Source organism: Stegastes partitus, unplaced genomic scaffold (genome assembly GCF_000690725.1).
Source record: "Stegastes partitus isolate 25-593 unplaced genomic scaffold, Stegastes_partitus-1.0.2 Scaffold866, whole genome shotgun sequence".
NCBI classification, from domain to species: domain Eukaryota; kingdom Metazoa; phylum Chordata; class Actinopteri; family Pomacentridae; genus Stegastes; species Stegastes partitus.
The window spans coordinates 94,583-116,335 of record NW_007578597.1 but is presented as its reverse complement, the minus strand read 5'-3'; the positions used below and the strand labels follow the sequence as shown (position 1 = coordinate 116,335).

At 46.5% G+C, this 21,753-nt stretch overlaps 3 protein-coding genes across 3 annotated transcripts; 1 reads left to right on the top strand and 2 right to left on the bottom strand.

The window, feature by feature from the left end:
- Positions 1-232: 232 nt before the first annotated feature.
- On the bottom strand, positions 233-8,310 carry olfml2ba (olfactomedin-like 2Ba). Its single transcript, XM_008293230.1, has 8 exons — positions 7,941-8,310; positions 7,570-7,833; positions 7,201-7,308; positions 5,638-5,799; positions 3,001-3,229; positions 1,786-2,691; positions 1,309-1,485; positions 233-1,227 (listed from the first exon to the last, which is right to left on the bottom strand). Exons 1-8 carry the CDS (start codon positions 8,088-8,090, stop codon positions 611-613), a joined length of 2,613 nt encoding a protein of 870 aa, XP_008291452.1. The 5' UTR covers positions 8,091-8,310; the 3' UTR covers positions 233-610.
- A 292-nt stretch (positions 8,311-8,602) lies between these two features.
- On the bottom strand, positions 8,603-13,544 carry LOC103365714 (torsin-1A-interacting protein 2-like). The gene is made up of 8 exons (XM_008293227.1): positions 13,439-13,544; positions 12,762-12,849; positions 12,581-12,685; positions 12,413-12,487; positions 12,158-12,292; positions 11,161-11,304; positions 10,273-10,434; positions 8,603-9,954 (listed from the first exon to the last, which is right to left on the bottom strand). The coding sequence occupies exons 2-8, from the start codon at positions 12,796-12,798 to the stop codon at positions 9,182-9,184; spliced, it is 1,431 nt and encodes a 476-aa protein (XP_008291449.1). The 5' UTR covers positions 12,799-12,849; positions 13,439-13,544; the 3' UTR covers positions 8,603-9,181.
- Positions 13,545-13,611: 67 nt separating this feature from the next.
- LOC103365715 (torsin-1A-interacting protein 1-like) lies at positions 13,612-17,717 on the top strand. Its single transcript, XM_008293228.1, has 8 exons — positions 13,612-13,808; positions 14,096-14,218; positions 14,321-14,494; positions 15,093-15,200; positions 15,274-15,414; positions 15,499-15,615; positions 15,711-15,764; positions 15,865-17,717. Exons 1-8 carry the CDS (start codon positions 13,736-13,738, stop codon positions 16,647-16,649), a joined length of 1,575 nt encoding a protein of 524 aa, XP_008291450.1. The 5' UTR covers positions 13,612-13,735; the 3' UTR covers positions 16,650-17,717.
- Positions 17,718-21,753: the final 4,036 nt, after the last annotated feature.

The following is a 21,753-nucleotide window of genomic DNA, read 5'->3' as shown; positions in this document are numbered from 1 at the left end:
CTTCATCAAGCACAATAGATTGGTTGTTTCTGGGGTATTTTCTACCACAAGAACTATTTACAAGCAGTAAACGTTTTCTAAATGACAGGCTCTGAATGTCTGTATTTGTTCTTTCTGGTCTTTTCCTGCCTGGTTGCTGTCGAACCTCACAGTCTTCCAACTGAATTAACAGTTCTAAACTATAATTAAAACCACTTCGACATCCTCAGCGTTTAGCCAAGCAAAGAAGACATTTTCCGTGAGTGTTTCTGAACTTTATTGCAGTCTTGTCAAAGCAGGCTGATGTGGAGGGACGAAGCGCTTTCACATGACAAAGGGCCTGTGGCATATGACTCAGAGAAACATGAATAAAATGGTGCGTAGTGAACAGAAAGATGGGCTTGTTCAGAGTGTAAGCTTCTATGACTTCTACGTGTGATGATTCTGAGCTCGTTTGTTTGGCAGCATTGCAGTCTGTACAGTACAACCCGATCAGGCTCATTCGTTTTAGCTACAAATAAAAAAATATTGGTAACAATTTTAACACAATATACTGACGTATGTTTGTACATTTGGCCGCCATTTATCTCCAAACCGAAGGCCACGTGGACTGATCTACAATCCATGAAAACTAAAAGGGGTCCACGTAGGCCAGCTTAATGCTGTACGTGACCTGGTGTCCGTTGTCCCACGCGTACAAAACACCCTCTTTGGGATTGTAGTCAATCTGCGTGGTGTAGGTGTAGTTGTTGATGAAGGGCATCCTGGGGATCATCTGAGTGCTCGTGTGCGTGTCGAAGGCGTATTCCAGGTTGGCGTCCCTTCGGTTGTAGCTGTCAACAGCGTAGAGGACGCCGCATATGACGAAGCAGTTCCCAAAGTGGTTCCTCCTGAGCCCGGTTCTCCACGTGGTCTCCCTCTGCATGCTGAGGTCCGACGGGTTCAGTCGGCTCAGCACGACCACCTCCTGCAGGAAGCCCTCGTCGTCCAGCGCCGGGTAGACGATCCACAGGCCGCTCTCGTCCACGGCGAAGTCGATTTGCGAGTGACTGCGCCACTCCCACGGCGACGACGACTCCTCGAACAGGGCGTCGTGCAGCATGGTCCAGGCGGCCACGTAACGCTGCCGCAGGTCGAACTTGATGATGTCTCGGGAGAAGGCTCGGTTGTAATAGAAGGCGCCGTCGTAGACCACGTGGCCGGTGCCGATCCAGTTGTAAGGAAGCTTGTAGGAGTTGGTGAATCGGCCTTGAAAAGATTGACAAGCATGAGATTCATCAAAACCGAGAAAAAAGCAAAGTAGAAAGTGTGGCTCCCGCTGCCGCTCACCTTGTTTGAAAACCTCCAGGTTGCGGAACTCCAGGAGGTTGTTTCCGTAATAGAAGTTTGTGACGTAAATTTTCTCATTATCAGATTTTGGATCCTTCATCCAGGCGCCCTCGTTCCTGCCGTAGGTGTTGTGAGTTACTGGCTCGGAGATTGTTGCCAAAGTGTCCTTACATTCCTCTGTAAAAAAACAACAAGAAGTAAAGATTTAGAAACAGCTCACCATCATCCAGACCTACGTCCAAGAGTCTGGAAATAATCAGAGGCTTTTGAATCACGGACAGGGTGAGGTTGCCACAGAGGAGAGGACAGAGAACTTTAGAAATTTACTCCAGAAAACATCACCTGAATCAGTCCTTTCCATTGGCTAGCTGTTTACCAGCAGATTCATAGCATATTTGTGCGAGCTGAGGTGTTTTCTAACAACAATGGCAATGACAGCAGGTGAAAAAAGATGGTCTACAATGATTTAATATTCACCAGATTTCCTTGGAGCCGATTCTTCCTGCCTTTGCATTGGCTCGTCTGATTCCAGGTGTGGCTCCTTCACCTGTTGCTCCTCCTCCCAGCTGATTTTGTACTTCCGTTTGACTTGTGCCGCCTGTCTGGTCGAGGTTGTGGCTGAAGAAGTAGTTGTTTCTGTCGTGGTTGTGTCAGGAGGCAAAGCTGCTGGAAGCCCAGTCGAGCCTGAAAAGTCGGCGGCGTCGGAGTGTTCCTGCGGTGCTGTAAGAGCAGCCTGAGTGGGAGGCGCTGATGTGGGGGGTTTTGGTGCTGAGGTCGGGCCAGCGTGGGTGGTGATGCTCCTAGTAGACGCTGGGCTGGTAGTTTGAGCTGCTGATGTTGGACTTTGTGAAAGAGAGCTTGGATTGGCTGTAGAGCTGCCAGGTGAGGTTTGCATTTGGTCTTTCAGCTCCGGGTTAGAGGTTCCCCACACAGCAGTGGGGGTGTTTGTGAATGCTGGAACAGGTTCCTTTGTGGCTCTATTTTCTGAAGGTTGGGCTGTGGTCAGTGTAGTTTTGCTTAAAGATGCACCATCTGATTCGGCCACCTGAAGGATTGGCGACTCGGTGACTTCAGCAACTCTTTGTGTTCTCTGAGGTTCAGTGTTTGTCATCCTGCTTTCAGGCGCTGCAGCAGTTGGTCCAGATGTGACGCGTCTCGCTGGGGAAGGGTGAATCGACCCGTAAGATTTTGACGTGGGCTCGGATTCTTTTGGTTTTGCTGATTGACTGGTCTTCTTAGAGTCCTGCAGAGGACCTGTTGACTTCGGTCTGAATATTCTCGGTCCTGCTCTGGTCCTGGGTCGAGGAGCTCTGTGCTGAAGAAGATTCTCCTCGATGAAGAGGTTGACCGGGCCGTCGCCACTGAATCCATGATACTCAAAAACTAAGACAGGACAAGGAAAAGACGGGAATTATGCAACACCATGAGCTGCAAGTCATCTCTGAACTTCATACAAGTTCAAACAAACAATGGAAGCCGATGGATTCGACCCATTTTATATTTCTGCGGTGAGAACAAGCTCAAAGGTGGTTCTGACGGACATCTAAGCCTCTATGCCTTTTTGTCATTGGTCCAACATCAGTAATGTCATCATCTCCACAGGATGAACCCTTCAATGAGGAATTTCTGTAAGTTTCTAATTGGTATAGATCGTTTTTCTCAGCTTTGAGGCAGCTCATGGGGCACACTTACAGTTCTCTCCAGGCTCCCCATCATCCGCCACCATCGGGTCCGACTCAGATTTATAGAAAGTCATCCCTCTGATGATCATCCCATTGGGGCCGGGCTTCGACACCTGAGAGGCCTCCTTATTAGCCACATTTTTGGGAGTCACCTGAGGTCTGACCTCAGTGATTTGACCGGAGCCATCTGTCTGGAGGAGGGGTGGATTTTCCGCCATAAACTTCCCTTCGTACTGTTCCTGTTGGGGACACACAGAGCAAAACTCAACTTCTGTGAAGCAGAAGTCCTTCATCCCAGCAGCTGGATGAGAACAGTGCATGTGTTTGGCCATGAAGCCTGCCAGTATTTGTCAATACTGACCGCTGTGACTTTTTGCAGTCGACAAAAGAAAATTCGGAGTTATGGAAGCAATGAGTCATTATGTGGCAAAGAAACTGTCTGACTACAGCTGGAAGCAGGAGGTCAGTTTAAACTCACTATCTACGCTGAATAGACATATTCATGTAAAACACACCGGCTTTATTCAAGATGAAGGTATGACTACAACGGTGGTACAACAAATCTGAAGAAAGGGGAAACTTTAAATCACAAGTTACCCAAAACATTAGCATTACATCTGATTAACGACCTCGTTCGATGCTTTCTAACAGCTGTCTGGAGAAACATCTTAATCCAGTAAATCAATGGCATGTGTGGTCCAGGTTGACGCGGCGCTGCTGGACAGACGCTGAGCTTCATATGAAGGCTGTCAGGGATCAGGGCTCAGCAGTACCGTCACCGGTCTGAGGTCCACTGCTCCTGCCAATCCTTCCAATTACCTCCAGAACTTTTTTTTTTTTTACACATTCTTGGTTCTTAGTCATGGAGACAATCATTTTATGAAGGAGGTGGTGGAAAAATCACGTAATTATTCCTTTTGTTTTGGAGCAACGTTAGAACCCTGAGCATGTGAATCCAATCACCTCTTTCATGCTGGTTCCTTTTCCAGTCTGCATTTGTGCTTTCAGTCCAGAAGAGATCCGGAACGATCTGACGGGATCGACGGATGCAGCAAAGGATGAAGTCAGGACCAACCTTAGATGTGTTTGTCAGCGCCTTAAAGCTTCTCATTCTTTCAGGAATTGTTTTACAGTGAGTTAGAACTTTGGTGATTTTTGATTTATATGAACACTTCCTGAAGCTTCCATGAATACCAAGCGAGTGTGGCAGCAGGGACAGGAGCTAAAGTATTTACTCACTAAATACGCAGTAATACCTAAAAAAATGAAGGCGGAGCCATAAAAAAAGTGCATGCACTCTGAAGCTGATGGTCGATAATGACACTAACTGCTCTTATTTAAAACGTTCTCACAGCTTCTCTTAATTTTTTTGTACAATTAACCATCTAAACCCCAAACCCACCGGGGACTTGGAAGGCATGTCCTCTTTTGAAAAAATCACCAGACTTCCACCATTTATCAGAGCCAGAAGCTGTAACAGCAAAAAGAATCATTGGATTTTTAAGGTTCTGACGGTCCTTGAACTGCTCATCTGCCACATCTGTCAAAAAATCTCAACCAGTCTCAAGTTAAAATCCTGACATTTGAACAAAAATACTTTTTTCTACATGTTTCAATTAAAAATTTGCCAAAAAATAAATGGTTTAAATTCTGTAAAAACAAAAATAAAAATAAATCCTCTCTCCTCTCTGCAACCTGGAAACCATGAAGGACTCACACGACAGAAATGTCAGCTGAACTGCAGTCAGTGTCTCCACATCGGAGAGCAGCATGAAAAACATGAACAGTCGAACATGTACAGGATGTAGACTCGTCTTTTGTTTTCAGGTATTGGAAAAATATGTTGATTCAAGGTTTTTTCCAATTTCATAAAATAAATAATCAAATAAAATCCACTTTTATGTCGTTCAAACTGTGTCAGACTGCACAAAGACATTTCTGAGCTGCATCTCCTGCTAGCCGTGGCTGTGCCGTCTCAGAGCTGCAGGACTTCATGTTGCAGCGAACAATGAGCCCAGCGAGTGAAAATGTGACGGGAGTAAAAACAGACACATCCAGAAATTGTTTGAAGGTCAGAGAGTTAAAGCATAAAGGCAGCAGTGCTGCTGTTCTTTGACAGTTAAAAGGTTCACATTTTATATCATCCATCCATCATCTCTACACCTTCATCCTCACTAGGGTCATGGGGGGCGGAGCCTATCCCAGCTGACTCAGGGTGAAGGCAGGTTCACCTGGACAGGTAACCAGTCTATCACAGGGCTACACTTAGAGACAGACAACCAAGCACACTCACATTCACACCTACGGACAATTTACAATCACCAATTAACCTCAGCATGTTTCTGGACTGTGGGAGGAAGCTGGAGAACCCGGAGAGAACCCACGCTGCACGGGGAGAACATGGAGACTCCACGCAGGAAGATCCCGGGTGTCCTCACCGGGACGCCAACCGGCGACCTTCTAGCTGTGAGGCAACGATGCTAACCACTGAGCCACCTGCAGCCCCATTTTGCATCAATAAAGAACAAATGTTATGTGATGGCGCTAACTGCAGGCCAGTCAATGCTTCCACCACGTCTGGGTACGTCGCTGCTGCTCTGCCACCACAGTTACACCTTTGACATGAGTGCTCGGACGTCACACTGACCTCTGGGCTTTGATACGCTGCAACTCTGCTGACCTCACTGGGTTTGTCTTCTTCCTGATGCTGCTGTGGAAGCGCAGTAGGTGGCCTCTGAGTCACGTCTGCCTGGACGGGAGGCCTGTCCTGGGGCTTCACCTCATCCACGGTTTGATTCAAGGACACCACCTTCACGCACATCAACATGGACGGAGATATTGAGCATGCTTGATGGAAAACAGGCTGTGGTCATGATTGCTAACAGAAGAAGAAAACTTCTGGGGCATTGCCTTGCTTTAGCGTACGGACTTTCACTGCAGGATGTACTGATTTATTGTTGTAGGAAACGATCACTGTGTTTAATTCAAGTGGCTCATTACGCTTTGACCAAACAGGCCTGTGAAACTGAAGCAGCTAAATGGAGCTCTGCCATCACTCATCGGGTTTTACAGCTGTGCTCTTCCTGCTCTGACGTGGTAACATGTCCTCTGCGATACGGTTTCGGTGCACGTGATGCTCCCTTCCTTCCCAGAATGCACTTTAAGAATGCTCAGTGTTGCCCTCCGCATGTCGCAGCAGCTGAAACTAATAAGAGAAGAAGAATCTATTCATCACGCCACTCTGTAGAAAGTCCTCTCAGCAGCAAGTTCTGTTCAATAAAATCAGGCAGTTACAGCATGTTGCGTGTGTCACAGTTTGCTCTAAGTAACAATATGAGTTAAATCAGTACATCCAGTACACTCAGTAACACCTTCTGAGCCGATTACAGGGAAACTTCACTGTTTCCCAGCTGCTGTATATGAGGTGATAAGAGAACCCTTTGGAAGGATTCTAGTCTGTCTTCATCCAATCCAGTCGCTGCAAGCTGCTCTACAAAGATCACTTTGACCACGTTTGCACCTGCAGCGCGCTCACACAGGTGATCCCATTGGGTTTGCATGGCACCTGGTTTTGCAGCTCGGTGGTGAAACGTTATGGTTTATGGTGTTCAGTAAACTCCAGCTGCTCCACCCAGAACTGAAGCCACTGTGTGAAACCTGCTTTGAGGTAAATTGGAAGACTTTCCGTACAGTTTTAACACAAAGAAATCCTCCGTTTGATTCGGATTTTCTCTTTTTCTGCATTAAAAGTTTCTGTAAGTGTCTTTCTGTTGGTTCATAATTCTTATTTTTAACTTACAGCTGCTGCCCTGATGTGTGTCACATGGCTGAGTGCCATTTATTTCTTCATACATATTGAAGAAGCCCCGCTCTTCATGCTATTTAATTCAAGCTAAACATTTTATTGAGTAAAAATTATTTTCTGGACCAGCTAGCAACCATCTCAGAGATGCTTCCATCTCTCTCAATTTGCAGATGCACTAAGGAAAGACTAAAGAAGGATTTCATGGGATTTTGAAGGGCTCAGTGCTCTGGCAGATAAAGCTCCACGTGTAATGGAAAGTGAGCTCTCGTTTCAGGCTTCAAGTCTGCAGACTGTCCCAAATCAGTTTCTTTAATTGGATCCGGTAAATTAGAGCCACCTCAACAATCACAGCTGGTGCTACAGCCAGAGCACACACTTGTTCTACTTTGAACGCTGTTTCTGTACCTTTTCGATGTTCTCCACTCGGTCCAGGAGCTTATTGGTGAGCGAGTGCAGCTTCAGCAGATCCATGCCATAGAAGGAACCCTCCAGCAGCTCCAGGATGGTGGACAGCTAAAGGGATCAAGTGGACTCCGTCAACAGACTTTACCAATCAAGACATGTCATGCGTAACAGTAGGCCCATTCACACGGAGTCTCTGGTTATGGATGGACTATGGAGTTATCCTTTCAGTGAATCTGACAAACGGACACATCCGTGACTCCAGCGATCCAGAGCTCCCTACAGACCAACAGGCGGGAGGAGGACAGCACGTTCCTCTGGAACCTGATGACTTAAGGACCGGGAGCTCTGGCGTGCAGCATGAAACTTCACCTTGACATTCTCTTTTCCAGCCTCCCTAAGCCTTTTTAGCCTGAACTCTCCCTCGCACGGGTTCACCGCTGACGGAGGAGCGACGCAGGCGCACTTGCACTCCGGTCCGGAGGTGATGGTCTCCACGGTGTAGAAGTCCTGCGCAGCGGCGCGTCCTTCTTCTATCCGCCGACAGGCGCTCCTGCTCAGGGGTCTGACAACACATTTACACCGACAGTCAGAGCCTTCTGAGAGGGCTTTCACTTTGTCATAATCACCCAGCAGCTACAAGAGAAGAGGACGGACAGAGTTTCCACCAGACACGTTTGAACTTTGACGCACAAAATGATGAAATATGCACCAAAGAAAGAGCGTCGGGGTGCGTGTCCTACCTTAGAGAGGATGCTCTCCTGAGCCTCCAGCTCCTCTTCCAGCGTGCCGGTGTCCTCTGCCCTGCTGTCAGGCTGAGGTCCGGACCGTGGCGCCGCAGAGCCCCAGTGGAGCAGCGCACAGCACATCAGGACGGTCCACAGAGCGGACATGCTCAGTGAGGCTCAGAGCCAGAGCAGAGAAAGCAGAGCCGCGGAGCGCTCAGCTGCTGCAGCTCGTCATAGCTGCTTCTGACTTCTAAAAATCACACAAGTGCATTAAAAATGTCATCTAATGGAGAGATTAGGTTTCACAGCGCGCTGCCATCTTCAGACAGAGTTCTACTGAGTCCAGAGTCCGTCCAGGCTGCAGGAGAACATCTGCTGCTGCTGCAGGAGGCGGACCTGACCAGACTACAAGGAGGAGCTGAACTGCTTCCAGCCTCCTCCAACATGATCTGCAGCTTTTGACTGTGAGCTTAAATGCAGCCTGAAAGCTTCAGTCTCAGCGTCTCTGTCAGAGCGAACTGGTGTTTAACAGTCACAAAACATCGTAGTCTCACTTCAGCCTGTTGCATCATCTCACGGTGATGCTGCTCCGCTGCGTCCCGCACCAACAGTCAGCTGAGGGTTTGCTGCCCTCTAGCTGCCGCACTGTTCACTACAGTCACAAGAAACACAGCACCTCAGATTACAGAAAGTTTATTGGTATTTAAGGCACATTTCATTGATGCACGTGTCCTCCATCACTGAACCTGTACCAGCAGTGTAAGGCGCGTGGTGCCGTCCAGGGCTGACAATCAGAGAAGACATTAGTCATAAAAACAGTCAACCTGTGCTGTGGTGCCGACAGAACAGTTCTGCCTTTTAACTCCATGTGATCACTGGCCACAGAACAATCAGGTTTTACATCAAATAACATGGAAGTGCAGCCGTTAGCATTCAAACTGACACAAAACCCAAACAAGTCCCTGATTCCCTGCATGTCGCAGCCGCTCTCTAAATACACTTGATCAACAGACGAAAAGAGTAAAGTGCCACAGCCGTTTCATCAAATGAATGAATGTTCATATCATTTTAACAAATATCCTGCAGCTTCATGAGTCTGCTTGATGTCTTCATTTGTGATGATTTCTAATTGAATTTAGCAAATGTAGGAAACCTGGATCTTTAAGCCAGTGCTTTGGCCCACAGAGACCAGAGTCACCAGGGAGAGGTCCGACCCATACTTAGCGCTCAGACTAACAGTTCAGACGGCTTCCTGGTTACGTCCTTGAGCAGCCTTCATGCTCCATCCTGTCCTCTGCTGCCACAGGCAGGATGAGGTGAGAAATGCGGCTCCACAGTCCACCGTACTTGTCAAGGTCCATCCTGTCGAAAGACACAGGGTGGCCATGCGACAGAAACTTTTTCTGAAGGTGGTCGTCCACCATCTCCTCCACGGCACTCAGGCGGATCTCGGCAGGAATCTCCTGTTCTTCCCCCAGAAGCACTGTGAAGATCAGAAATGTTTTCTTGTACGCAGCATTTTCGTGGTCACAGTAGCGATAAAAAATAAGGGTGGAGCCCGGAGGCAGCTCTTCGAAGCGATGAATGACCGCCACGGGTTTGTCTCCTTCAAAAGCTCCCTGCAGCTTGCTGTCAATGTCCAGTTTGACCTGGTCGCTGTCCTCGCTGGCTTTGCTGGCTCCATCGATGTGGAGGACGGAGGCGTTGAGGGCAGATGAGAAGGCGGAGGCCAGACCCCGAGCCAGGCAGTGCAGCGTCCTCTCAGCCCTGAGGCCGGCAGTCAGGATCAGGCTCACCGGCTCTGTGGGCTGGGCCGTCTGCAGGTGCCTCTTCAGGTGGATCCTGCTCCTGTTCCACACTTCAGCGCGCTGGTTGGGAAACTTAGTCTTCACTTCTTCCATCTGCTTCAAGAAGATGTCGATTTGCCGCACATCGCTTTTCTGAGGCGGAGACTCGGGTTGGAGGAGATACTGCACCGAGACGGCAACCAGTGCCACGACAATCACTGCTACGAAGAGTCTTATCGTACCTGTGGAGGAAAGGTGGTAGAAGATGCTGCTGTTATTTCAATCACACATCAAGTGGTTAATGCATGAAGGTAACGTTCTATCAACTTCTTAAAATAGGATTACTATTATCACTTGCGCGTCTCAAGTTGTTTACACCACATACTACGTAATTTTGAAATAAATACTAGTTCTGGTTGCATCAAACTGCATCACATGTCGATAGAGGACAGTTTATTTTTAGTGACAATCACTGAGACGACAGCATCACGTTATTTTCTAGCAATCGCCACAATATTAAAAACAAGTTAGACTAAACATTAAACTGAATAAAATCCTACCTCCAGGTGCTGTAGATTCAGAGATCTGTTCAGTAGCAGGGCCGATGGTTTCGACATCATGTCTCTGGTCCTCTAACTCTTCCTGTGGTAAGGCTGTCTCTGCTGAAGCTGGGCTCTCCTCAGGGCCCTGAACGTCCACTGGAGCTGAAGTATCCTCCATGACTGATTGGTGACAACAAAAGCCTGATTAACACAAACTAAAACAACTTCAAAAGAAAAAAGCCTAAAGCAAACCACTAATGAGTCACAGGTGCAGCTAAGAAGTCAAACCAAATTGAATTTCCCTTCTGGGATAAATAAAGTATTTTTCATTTCATTCATTTCAAACCGAGCCGTCCTTATTAATGCAGCACATTTGAAGCAACAGCTGCTGACTCAAAGTGCTTTCCATAAAAACTAATCGATCTAAAAACCAACCCAACAAGTTAAATATTGAGGGTTCACTGGTACAAGCGTTGATTGTTAGGGTTAAAACTGTACCAAGACTACATGAAGTACAGCTGTGCCTGTCTATAATATACACGAGGACAGGACACTGAAGTGAATTAACTCTGGAGATCAATCTGACTAATTTACAACTAAAGCAATACACATGAAAACTAAACCAATCCAAAGTGCCCTGGATTCTTTATGGGAAAGGTTTGATGTGAGTGTGCTTGGTTGTCTGTCTCTAAGTGTAGCCCTGTGATAGACTGGTTACCTGTCCAGGTGAACCTGCCTTCACCCTGAGTCAGCTGGGATAGACTCCGCCCCCCATGACCCTGGTGAGGGTTAAGGTGAAGAGATGATGGATGGTTCATATTGTTTTGTGGGGGGCCTAAAAGCTGAGGACTCTGAAGCAGAAAACTAATTGTACAGTCAGTGAGAATTCAGGAAGATCACACTCACCCTCTTCAGCGTCAGTGTTGGTGACGTTCGTTGTTTGAGGTTCTTCATCAAGTCCAGGTTCATCTACCTGCTCGTCCTTTCTGTCACCAGAGCTCAGTGAACTGCTTGCTCCTGGTGCTTTCTCCTCCTCATTCGGGTCTCCTCCTGATAAAATGAGAATACTTTAACTTCCACCACTGAGTAAGCATTGGTGTTGCTACATTCATCCATCCATCCATCTTCTCCCGCTTATCCGGAGTCGGGTCGCGGAGGCATCAGCCTGAGCAGAGCCGCCCAGACTTCCCGATCCGCACACACCTCCCCCAGCTCTTCTGGGGGGACCCCTAGGCGTTCACAGGCCAGCTGGGAGACATAGTCCCTCCAGCGTGTCCTGGGTCTTCCCCGAGGCCTCCTCCCGGTGGGACGCGCCCGGAACACCTCCCCAGGGAGGCGTCCAGGAGGCATCCGGAAAAGATGGCCGAGCCACCTCAGCTGGCTCCTTTCGATGTGGAGGAGCAGCGGCTCTACTCCGAGCTCCTCTCGTGTGACTGAGCTCCTCACCCTATCTCTCAGGGAGCGCCCGGCCACCCTGCGGAGGAAACTCATTTCGGCCGCTTGTATCCGCGATCTCATTCTTTTGGTCATTACCGAAAGAACAAGGTGTTGCTACAGTCACAGCTAAATGAGATCTAACAGGTTGTGCAAAAGCTGCCTGTTCAAATAAGACCACAAATACACTTTAAATTAAATGTGAGATGGATTGTGCATAAAAACGAGAATGCCAAAGTTATGTGATTCGGCTCTGTTCGGTGTATTGCCACAAACTCACAAAGAAGTGCTGTAAATTAGGCAACCAGCTGCATCCCATGGACTGTAAAATAGTCATTAATATGAAGCACAGCAGTAAATAAACTTACAAGTGACTGAATACTTGCAACTGAGACAAACAACACTGGCTGGAGGCCTGACGCAGGCTCTACAAAGCTGGCTGGTGTAACAGTTGAACAGGAATACGAACTGGAAATGAGCGTTTCCTCAGTTCTGTCGTAATCTCCATGACTCTGGTCATCAGCTTGGTGAAGGCTGCTGCTCCTCCTGCTGTCGTCGTCTTCTTCTGTGGGAGGCACCATCTTGTTTTCAGCTGAGTCCGCGTCTGCAGCAAAAACAGAACTAAGTGTCATCTAAGTGAGAGTCTCACTGAACTCGTGTCATTTTCATCATTTGTGTTCCAGATTGCACACATGGTTAGACTCATTTGCTTTTTCGTTCTTACTTTTAACAGCCTGCTCCACGTTTCCACCATCGTCGTTTACAGCCTCGCTGATTAAAGATGGTGAATCTGAAACTTCTAAAGTAAGATAAAGGCCATTTGAGATGAGTCAGGTTGATGCAGAGACACGCTTGTGAACGGTTTACATCTGATTTAGCTTCAGTAATTTACCATCTGAGGTTTGCTGCTTCGCATCGGGCACAAGATCAGCTGGTTTGCGCTCATCACATGCTGCAAGATCTACATTTGTACAATGCGGTACTTCTTCCTTGAGATCTGTAAGAAATTACAGTAACATAAGACATCAATGAAACCGTTAAGTGTGTTCACTTTGCTGTTGGCGTTTCAGGACCTGCTGCGTGCTGCTGGGAGATGCCTTCCTCTGCCATGTCTTCGGATGGTGGCTCTTCACTCACATGGGTTCACTGGACGGCTCAAGGCTGAAAAACATTTGTTTATTACATTACATCAGTCATTTCTCAGCTGATTAGTTATTAGTTTCATGAGGTGAGTTGTCACATGTTCAAAGTCCAGGCTGATGTTGTAAACCAGCTCAAAGGCAGCCTGCCCCACACCCACACACATGCTCAGCTCCTCACTGTTAGCAGGAAGCAACACAACAACAGACGAGTAAACTCAAAATTGCACTCGTTGAACTGTTCACGTTGATGATTCCCGGGTTTTGCTAAATAATATTTGGCGGCTAACGTGCGACTAAACTTGCTGCGAGCACTAAGTGAGCAAAGACAACCGAAGAGGACCGAACAGTGACTCGGTTTGCTAGCTTAAATGTTTCTAGAAAAAGCTGCTCACCAGTAACAAAGCTTTCATATGCGACAGACCCATACTCTTCACAATCATGAGCCCTAGCTAACCAGCTAACGGGTCAACTGTCAGACAACAAAGCTAAGCTAGCTGAGAGGGGCTAACAGTTAGCAACGCAATAGATAGGTTTAGCGTCAAAGAATTCCCTTCGTGTAACTTAGAAACCACGTTAATAGGAGAATATTTCTGGTAACTAGTCCATACCAAACGCATCCTCGATCACATCACCGTGGATGATGACCCATATCACGCTTCCTTAGCTCTTGTCAGTTCGTGTCGCACTGACAGATCGATAACGTCGCGGCGGAACCTTCAGCAGCTCCTTGTTTCTACGGAGATCGCTGAATGTGGCGCCTCTTATTTCCGGTTCCGCGTCCTGTCGCGAAATGTCTCCCCTAACAAATATAGGGAAGTCGATTGCTTGTCTATTTATGGACACGATGTTGCGTCGTATTTTTTAATTTATGTTTCTGGCGTCGCTCGGTCCAGTTGTGGTCTTACATGGATTCCAAGGTTTCTGAAGGTAAAGTTTCCCGCCCCTTGAGACGGTCGGCGCGGCAGACGACAGTTAAAGGTGAGCAAATAGACTGTAGTGCCCGTTAGCTAGCTTAGCCTTCAGAGCTAACTGACTTGAGCTCACACAAAGTTTAACAGAAATGTATTTGAATTTTTGCTTTTATTAATATTCGCTGACTGTTTTAGTTGGGGCTGTCCTTAGACTTCACACTGACACAGAATAAACTTAGTCATTAAATACGACTTGGTCCCTTTATGGCATTCTTGTTTATCTGTTATTTTGCCAACAGTGGTTGAAGACGCTCACTCCTTACATTGATTTTTTTCCCTGTGTTTCTCTTTCAGGGCCTGGCTTTGAAGCGACCCCTAGGAGTCCTTTAAAGAGGACCAAAAAGGGGTTAGAAAACAAAGCTCCTGGTGCAGCAGTCAATGGCTCCAAAGATGAGGAGAATGACTCGGAAGAGGAAGGTGAGATACTCCCAGTACTTGCTCAGGTACCACAACAGGTAACCTTCAGTCTGCGCTGTTAAAAGCAGGGTAATCAAGTGGGTTTTGTCTGTTACTTAACAGAGCAGCCACGCAAGAAGAGCCGGCTGGACACTGGAGGACCGGTGGACGGCAGGGGGGATGAAAACGAGATGGATGTCCAGGAGTCAGCTGAAGCCATGGAGAAAAATGGAGACCAGGAAATAAATGTTGGACAGGACAGCCCTCCTGACACTCATCTGCCAGAAACGCGCCAAGGTGAGGGCTGCAGCTATTCACCATTCAGTGTTGGTGACACTGTACATGTTTCGTGATTGTTGTTGTAAAATAGGAAAACCTAGTTAATAATGAAACTGACATAAAACACAGGCAGCAGATTCTCTTATTGGAGAGGCTGGAATCAGCCAATATTCAGGGATTTGCGTGATAAACAACTGATTAGTAACAGCCCAACCACATATCACGTTTACCACATCATGTTTTTCTGCCGGTTGGCTGCTTGAACACCAGCCACGGTTAACGTCATGTCCAGAGCGTTTCAGTCATGAGCGTCCTGTGCTGCCTGTATGTGGAGAACACAGACTGCAAAGTGGAATTTTCTGTGTCACCTTTTACTTTCACTTCCACTGTTTCTCTTTTGTGTTGGTTACCAAAGCTTCAGGGACACGTTTCAAGCTGTTTTGCATTAAGGTCCCATCAGGAGCGTCTCTACTGATAGAGCCACACTCATTTATTCCTGTGTGTGTTTCCATATATCTGCTACCGCGTACAGCTGCTATTAAAGAACAGACGTGCCGTCTTATGTGATGGCATAATACTTTTATTCAAATGAAAGTTTTGACTCTGTTTCAATCAGGACATGTGGACTTGAACGTCAACGTGAACTTCAACCCTTTGGTAGTGCTCGGCGAACGCTGTCAAACCAGTCGTACCATAAATGAAGACTCGAAACCAACAAACAAAGGTAGGACAACGCTTCATTCTGCATACAGAGGGAGGTTAACTGGGCTGACCTGACCTGGCTTGTTTGTTTTCAGTAAAACCATCAGCAGAAGCACCTGCACCCCCCACCAAGCCTCCCATGCCGATCAGACCACCAGCAAACAGATACGATGCGCCGAAGATCACCAGCATGGCCGAGTACAGGAGGACGATGGAGGGCAAAGTCAAGAGCACTGGTATGGTACTGTAGATATTCCTGTTAAATGGACTGACATTTCTGAAAAGACTGATTTTATTAACACACTCAGCCTCATCTTTAGCTACACCCAGAGTGAACCACCTTGTTCCAGGCGTGTATCCAGCCTCGCAGAAATCCTGCACAATGAGACAACGAGTTAATGACATTCCAACGCAGTCCATTCGTCACAAAAAACAAGGTATTGCAGCTTCAGCTGAATATTTCCGTCCTTAATAACATCTGATATAGCTGTGCCATTTTTCAGCTTTGATGTAATGAGATTTCCTCTTTTAGAAGGGTTAAAGAAAGCTGCTGTCGCCAGGAGAAGCTCTGGGAATTCCTCCAGAGGTAAGCTGTAGTCCTGTGCATTACACTGTCTTCACACCTTTCAGTACTTTCTCTAGTTATTGGCTTCAGTACATTTGAATGTATTCTTGTGTCCTTTCAGGATTCAAGTGGTGTTTATGGATTTTGGTTCTGCTGGTTCTGCTCAACTTTGCCACCTTTCTGGCATACAAGTTCATTCCTGTACTCCAAAAGAGGGCAGCTGGTGGGGCATCTCCATCCAGGGTTGTAAAACCAGAAGAGTTTGCTGATCACTTGTCTCTTCTTGAGACTCAGTTCCCCAGTCAGCGACCTGAGCTGTGGAAGAGGAGCAAGATCCACCTGGAGAAGCACCTGAAAACAGCTCAGCCCACAGAGCCAGTCAGTCTTATCCTCACCGCAGGCCGAACAGCTGGGAGGACACTTGGCTGCCTGGCTCAGGCTCTGGCCTCTTCCTTCTCATCTGCCCTCAACGCCTCCGTCCTCCACATCCATGGAGCCAGCAAAGCAGGCCAGGACAGCGATGAGGTGAAGCTGGACATTGACTACCAGCTGCAAGCAGCCTTCGAGGGTGAAAAACCTGTGGCAGTCATTCACCGTTTTGAGGAGCTGCCTCCGGGCTCCACCCTTATTTTTTATCGCTACTGTGACCATGAGAACGCTGCATACAAGCAAGTGTTCCTGTTGTTCACTGTGCTATTGCCTCAAGATGAGGTCAGCGCTGAGCTGAGCCTAAAAGAGGTAGAGGAGATGGTGCAAGACTATGTTAAAGAAAGGCTGGTGGGGTCCAGCAGCCAAGCTGCCTTCAATAAAATGGATACTGACAAGTATGGAGGACTGTGGAGTCGCATCTCCCATCTAACCCTGCCTGTGGTGTCTGAGGAGGAAGTGGAGCAGAAAGGATGCTGATGAAACAAGGTGGCATCTCGCAAGATGTCAGATTACCACATTGGACCAGACTGGTTGTTCTTAGCGTTGCGCAAGGAGCTATGAGACAGAAGTTACATGGAAATATACGTCTGCTGTGATGTTTCACATGTAGACAGCTTTGTAAGTGTTGAAGGTTGTGTTCATATCTCATCACAGGTGAGATCGTGCTCAAGTCACAGTCAGACGTTCATCACACAGTTTGACTGACAGAAGATGCACAACAGGTTTTACATCGTCCACATGTACAGACTTGGCGGTTTTACCAACCGTGTTGCACCGTCATTCAGCTTTTAAAGTCAAATGCATTTCCTGATTCAGCGTGTTTGCTTTATGATGAACTTCCCATCTGAGAAGAGTTTTTGTTCAGCTTGAGTCACACCAGGTCCTTCTGTGGAACCAACACATGCTTCATTTTCTGAGTGTTTTTGTTTTGTATCCAATCTCTGAGACGACTGATGGCCCCATGGACGAGTGTCCCTTCCTTCATTCCGATGTGTGAGCATTGGATTAGTTTTGCACTGAACATGTTTGTTTTTGCTTTAACTGTTCCTCCCATCGATAGTGCTGGCTTTTATGAAGATGGATATTTTATATGCTTTGTTTACTTGTGATGTTTCCTAGTTTTTTGATAGTTGTGTGTGTGTATATATATATATATATATATATATATATATAGGATAATAAAAGGTTTGTTTTGTGAACCTTTTGTCAAGAAACCACTGAATTGTACCTACAATGTTGTCCACTTAATAACCTGCAAGTTTTTGAATTTGTAAAAATGTTTTGACTGAACAGAAGTCACAAATTGTGCCTTAAACAGGAAGCTGAAGGTTAAAGTTCTCAGTATCTTGATGCTGCCTCCTGACAACATCAAAACTCAACAAAGGTTTCTTGCTTTTAAATCTTTCTGATTTGTGTTAAATCCACATTTTCATGTGGGGTTCTTCTCAGTGAAGCCACTCATTCCTCTTATGTCATCATTCTGATACGTTCTGTGCTTTTGAAAACCTGACTGTTTTCCAATAAAGATTATTTTGATACCTAGAAGAGTGTGTGATCTGTAAATGTAATGCCCTGACGTACATTTATTGCTAATCTAATGTACGTATGTGAGCAAAGCTTTAGTGGTAAATCTATTCTCACGATATTTGTGGAAACTGTGTGATAGGATTGTAATGGATTGTCCTGCTTTGTGTTCCATTGGCAGTGAACTCTGCCTTTATGACCAATGTCACAAGCGAGGCTCTGTGCACTACAAGTGTATTTATGGTCCATCCACCATCTATACACCCCTAATCCTCTGGAGGGTCACAGGGGGCGGAGCCTATCCCAGCTGACTGTGACCAAAGATGTCGATATTTCTAGTAACTGCTGGAGTTTGTTTTATGGACCTAACCTTTCCTATTTCCTGTGGTGCCCCTGTACTGCAGATGACCGTGTCGGATTCGCCGTCCTGCAACCTCGCATGCTGTGGCTGGTTGGTGAGGCGGTCCATAATCCCAGCTGTGAGGTGGTGGTCCAGTGGGTGCCTCAGAAGCGTGGGCTGTATGGTATTAGAAGCACTTGAGAAGTCAAAAAACAAGATTCTCACAGAGCTCCAAGCGTTTTCCAGGCGAGAGAAGGATCTGTTGGCAACATCATCCACCACAATGCCAGTTGATAGGCCAGCTGTAGCGGGCCCATTGATGGGCTCACCAGGGGACCAGATGGACGAGGACCGGCCCTCCACAGCCTTCATTAGATGTGGTGGATGAGGGGTCTTCCACAGCTGTGGGACTCTCCCCAGTCTCAGGCTCAGGTTGAACATGTGCTCAGGGATCCTGCACAGCTAGTCTGCACAGGACTGAACAAGCCTGGAGCTGATGCCATCAGGACCTGCAGCCTTTCTCCTCTCTGTCTTCCTCAGCTGTTTCCTGCCCTGGTCAGTGGACAGGGACAGGCTCAGCAGTGGGGCTAAGCGTCAGAACAGAAGGTGGTGTGACGAGGGATGGCATGTGTTCAATCTGACATGTAACCGGTGGATTCAGTTCTACGTTGTGTATTCAGAACCGAGACGTAGACTGTTTTTTCCCGTTTATTACAGAGCTTGACAGCTTGACAGCTGATAAAAAAAGCAAATAAAATCTTCTGTCAACTCACAAAATCTGTTCCTGAACAGAAACCCAACAATACATGAATATATGAGACCAGGAGAGTGGAGCAACAACCATGATCATGTTAAACACACAAATTACAGCAGGACAATCTCTGATGATTAGTCTGATAATCACACAAATATATCAGTTTGATCTTCTGATTAATAACTCAGTTATTAACTATAACCTAGTTATCATACCAAGGTCTTTGGAGGTCTTTGTAGTAGCAGCAGCAACACTTAGACCAGCAGATATTCAAACATTTTTTAAACAAAAATAGAAGAAAAGTACAAAATAGTGACAGAACAGATGCTTGTGCTTATAGCAGGATGACAGAGTGTGCATGTCTGGAGCACACCACAGACAGTGTGTGTCACTTTGTTCTACCTTCAGCATGTGTCCAGGTTGGAACCATAGGTGGCGCCAGGGAGGGGCTCGGTGGTGCTGTAGCTACCCCTGGGATAGCCATAGCACCCCATAGCACCCCATAGCACCCCCAAGACATACAATTTAAAAAAGGGGGGGGGGTTATTTACATTTTTTGACGTGTGAATATGATAGTTTGATGTCTGGTTAATTAATAAATACATCAGTAAAACCATTTATTTAGTTTTTACTGAAAACCAGTGTGCTCTGATTCAGCCAATGACTGCAGCACGTGCATTAACCTTTGACCTTACCACTTCCTGTTAACCAGAGCGCATTTTTTCGGTGACTGCATAACGTAGCGCTAACGGCTCCTAAAACGTCCTCGTGTTGGAACCAGGAGTGAACGGGAAGGCGACATAATGCCGACTTTCACTGAGGAGGGCGAAGAAACGCAGAAGGATGGAGAAGAGGAGGAAGCAGATGTGCAAATGCACCTGGCCAGCTTCCTACCGAAGATGCTCGCCAAGACATCAGCATCCCTAAAGAGTCACCATCAAAGTGTGGGATGGAGATGTGGAGCGATCTCAAGCAAAAACAGACAAGTGATTCAGAAATAGCAGACATGCTTGACAAGGGGCACATTTCTGTTCTTCTTGTGTGAGAAACACCAGTGGAGATGCTCGAGCCAGTCACCTGGCCCTGCTGGCTGTCAACACGGACAGAACAAGACGCCTGGATCATCGCTGCCTTCGCTCTCGGCCACAACAACCGACGCATTGATTGATTATGACATCGTCATGGAAGTGCACGATTATTGCCTGTTGTCAGTGTCTTACGTTTGGTGGTAGAGATCCACATTGTGACTCCTCCTGGTGATCTCTGGGCACTGTTTATGACTATATTACCAGATTTTTGGTAACTGGCAGCGTGAGTCTGTGCTCTTTGTGTATGAGGCCGCTGTGTGTGTTTTGCTTGCAATTGCTTTTGTGGATCCCTGTTGTGACATAATTGTGTTACAGTTTACATTCAGTTGTGTGTTTCAGTGGTAGGCTTGTGAACCTTTAGCGGATATCTTGCGTATTGTGTAGCTTAATAACGTTTTGGATGGCGGCGCTTTTACTGTCAGTGTGCTGCGACTGTTATGTGCACGGTGCGGTGCGCACATCTGAGTGTCGGTGTTGCACTAGGAAGTAAACTGCAGATCCCTAAAGTCCCGAGCACCGTCACTGAAAAGCCGAGCGGCCCCATAGCACCGGCAAAAAAAAGTCTGGCTCTGCCACTGGTGGGAACACAAGAGTTAGACAAGATCGACAGAGACTGAAGCGGGAGATTCGAGCATCCTCTTCATGTGTGTTTGTCTCGAGGTCAAATCTGAAAATATGAGGTTTATGGTTCCACATTACAAAATGAGGATGTTTGTTTGCATGCGAGACCCTGTAGCTGTGAGCAGTAACACGACCTGTACTACATGAACCCAAACACCCAATGATTGAATCGAACAGCAGATCAAAGCAGACAGCGCTGTAGCAACAGCAAGTCTGTGTGGACACCGTAAGCCGTCCTGTGCTTAGCCGTGTTTGCTCTTATTCTGTACTAGATGCCCAGTTGTGAGAGTCCATAAAGAGAAAGTGTTTCTCTGTGAGTGTCCCTTCAGTGGTTCCTTTGGTCCGAACATGAATGCAGTCCTTGCTGATGCAGGTTGGAGGAAACCGGTTGCTCCTTTGTTTTATCTGCAGAGTCAGAGGGTTTTGTGACCGTTCTGCGGGTTGGGAGGTCCACGTGTCAGGCTACCTGAGATGACTGAAAGCATGGTGTGACTATTTACCGTAGAAGAGAAAGCACCAGGTGAATCGCACAAATGAACAAAGTCATCTGTGGAGCACCTGTGGCACCGAGAGTAGGACTGATCGGGCTTGAATTTATACAGAGTGCTGAAACATTTGTTGAATCACATGGCACTGAAGTATTTGTTGTATTTGTTGAAGTATATAGTGCTGAAATATTTGTGAAAATACATAACACTAAAGTATTTGTTGTAGTATTTGTTGAAGTACATTGTGCTACAATATTTGTCAAAATACATGGTACTGCAATATTTATTGAATTACATGGCACTGAAGTATTTGTTGTAATATTTGGTGCTGAAATATCTGTTGTAGTATTTGTTGAAGTATACAGTCCTACAATATTTCTTGAAATACATGACACTAAAGTATTTGTTGTCGTATTTGTTGAAGTACATTGTGCTAAAATAATTGTTAAAATACATGGTCCTACAGTATCTGTTGAATCACATGGGGCTGAAGTATTTGTTGTAATATTTGATAAAGGATGTAGTCTTACAATATTTCTTAAAATACATGAAACTGAAACATTTGTTGAATTACATTGCACTGAAGTATTTGTTGTAATATGTGGTGCTGGAGTAATTGTTGTAGTATTTTTTGACGTACATAGTGCTAAAATATTTGCTAAAATAAATAGCACTGAAGTATTTGTTGCAGTGGTTGGTACTGGAGCGGTTGGTACTGGAGCGGTTGGTACTGCAGTGGTTGGTACTGGAGCGGTTGGTACTGGAG

Coding starts and splice junctions, on each gene's coding strand:
- LOC103365714 (XM_008293227.1), bottom strand. CDS start 12,798: ATGGCAGAGGAAGGCATCTCCCAGCAGCACGCAGCAG. Junction 12,293..12,412: donor CGTGGAGCAGGCTGTTAAAA/GTAAGAACGAAA, acceptor TTTTTGCTGCAG/ACGCGGACTCAGCTGAAAAC. Junction 10,435..11,160: donor CAACACTGACGCTGAAGAGG/GTGAGTGTGATC, acceptor GTCACCAATCAG/TCATGGAGGATACTTCAGCT.
- olfml2ba (XM_008293230.1), bottom strand. CDS start 8,090: ATGTCCGCTCTGTGGACCGTCCTGATGTGCTGTGCGCTGCTCCACTGG. Junction 7,834..7,940: donor AGGAGAGCATCCTCTCTAAG/GTAGGACACGCA, acceptor CTTCTCTTGTAG/CTGCTGGGTGATTATGACAA. Junction 1,228..1,308: donor CCTGGAGGTTTTCAAACAAG/GTGAGCGGCAGC, acceptor AATCTTTTCAAG/GCCGATTCACCAACTCCTAC.
- LOC103365715 (XM_008293228.1), top strand. CDS start 13,736: ATGGATTCCAAGGTTTCTGAAGGTAAAGTTTCCCGCCCCTTGAGACGG. Junction 15,415..15,498: donor GGGCAAAGTCAAGAGCACTG/GTATGGTACTGT, acceptor CCTCATCTTTAG/CTACACCCAGAGTGAACCAC. Junction 15,765..15,864: donor CTCTGGGAATTCCTCCAGAG/GTAAGCTGTAGT, acceptor GTGTCCTTTCAG/GATTCAAGTGGTGTTTATGG.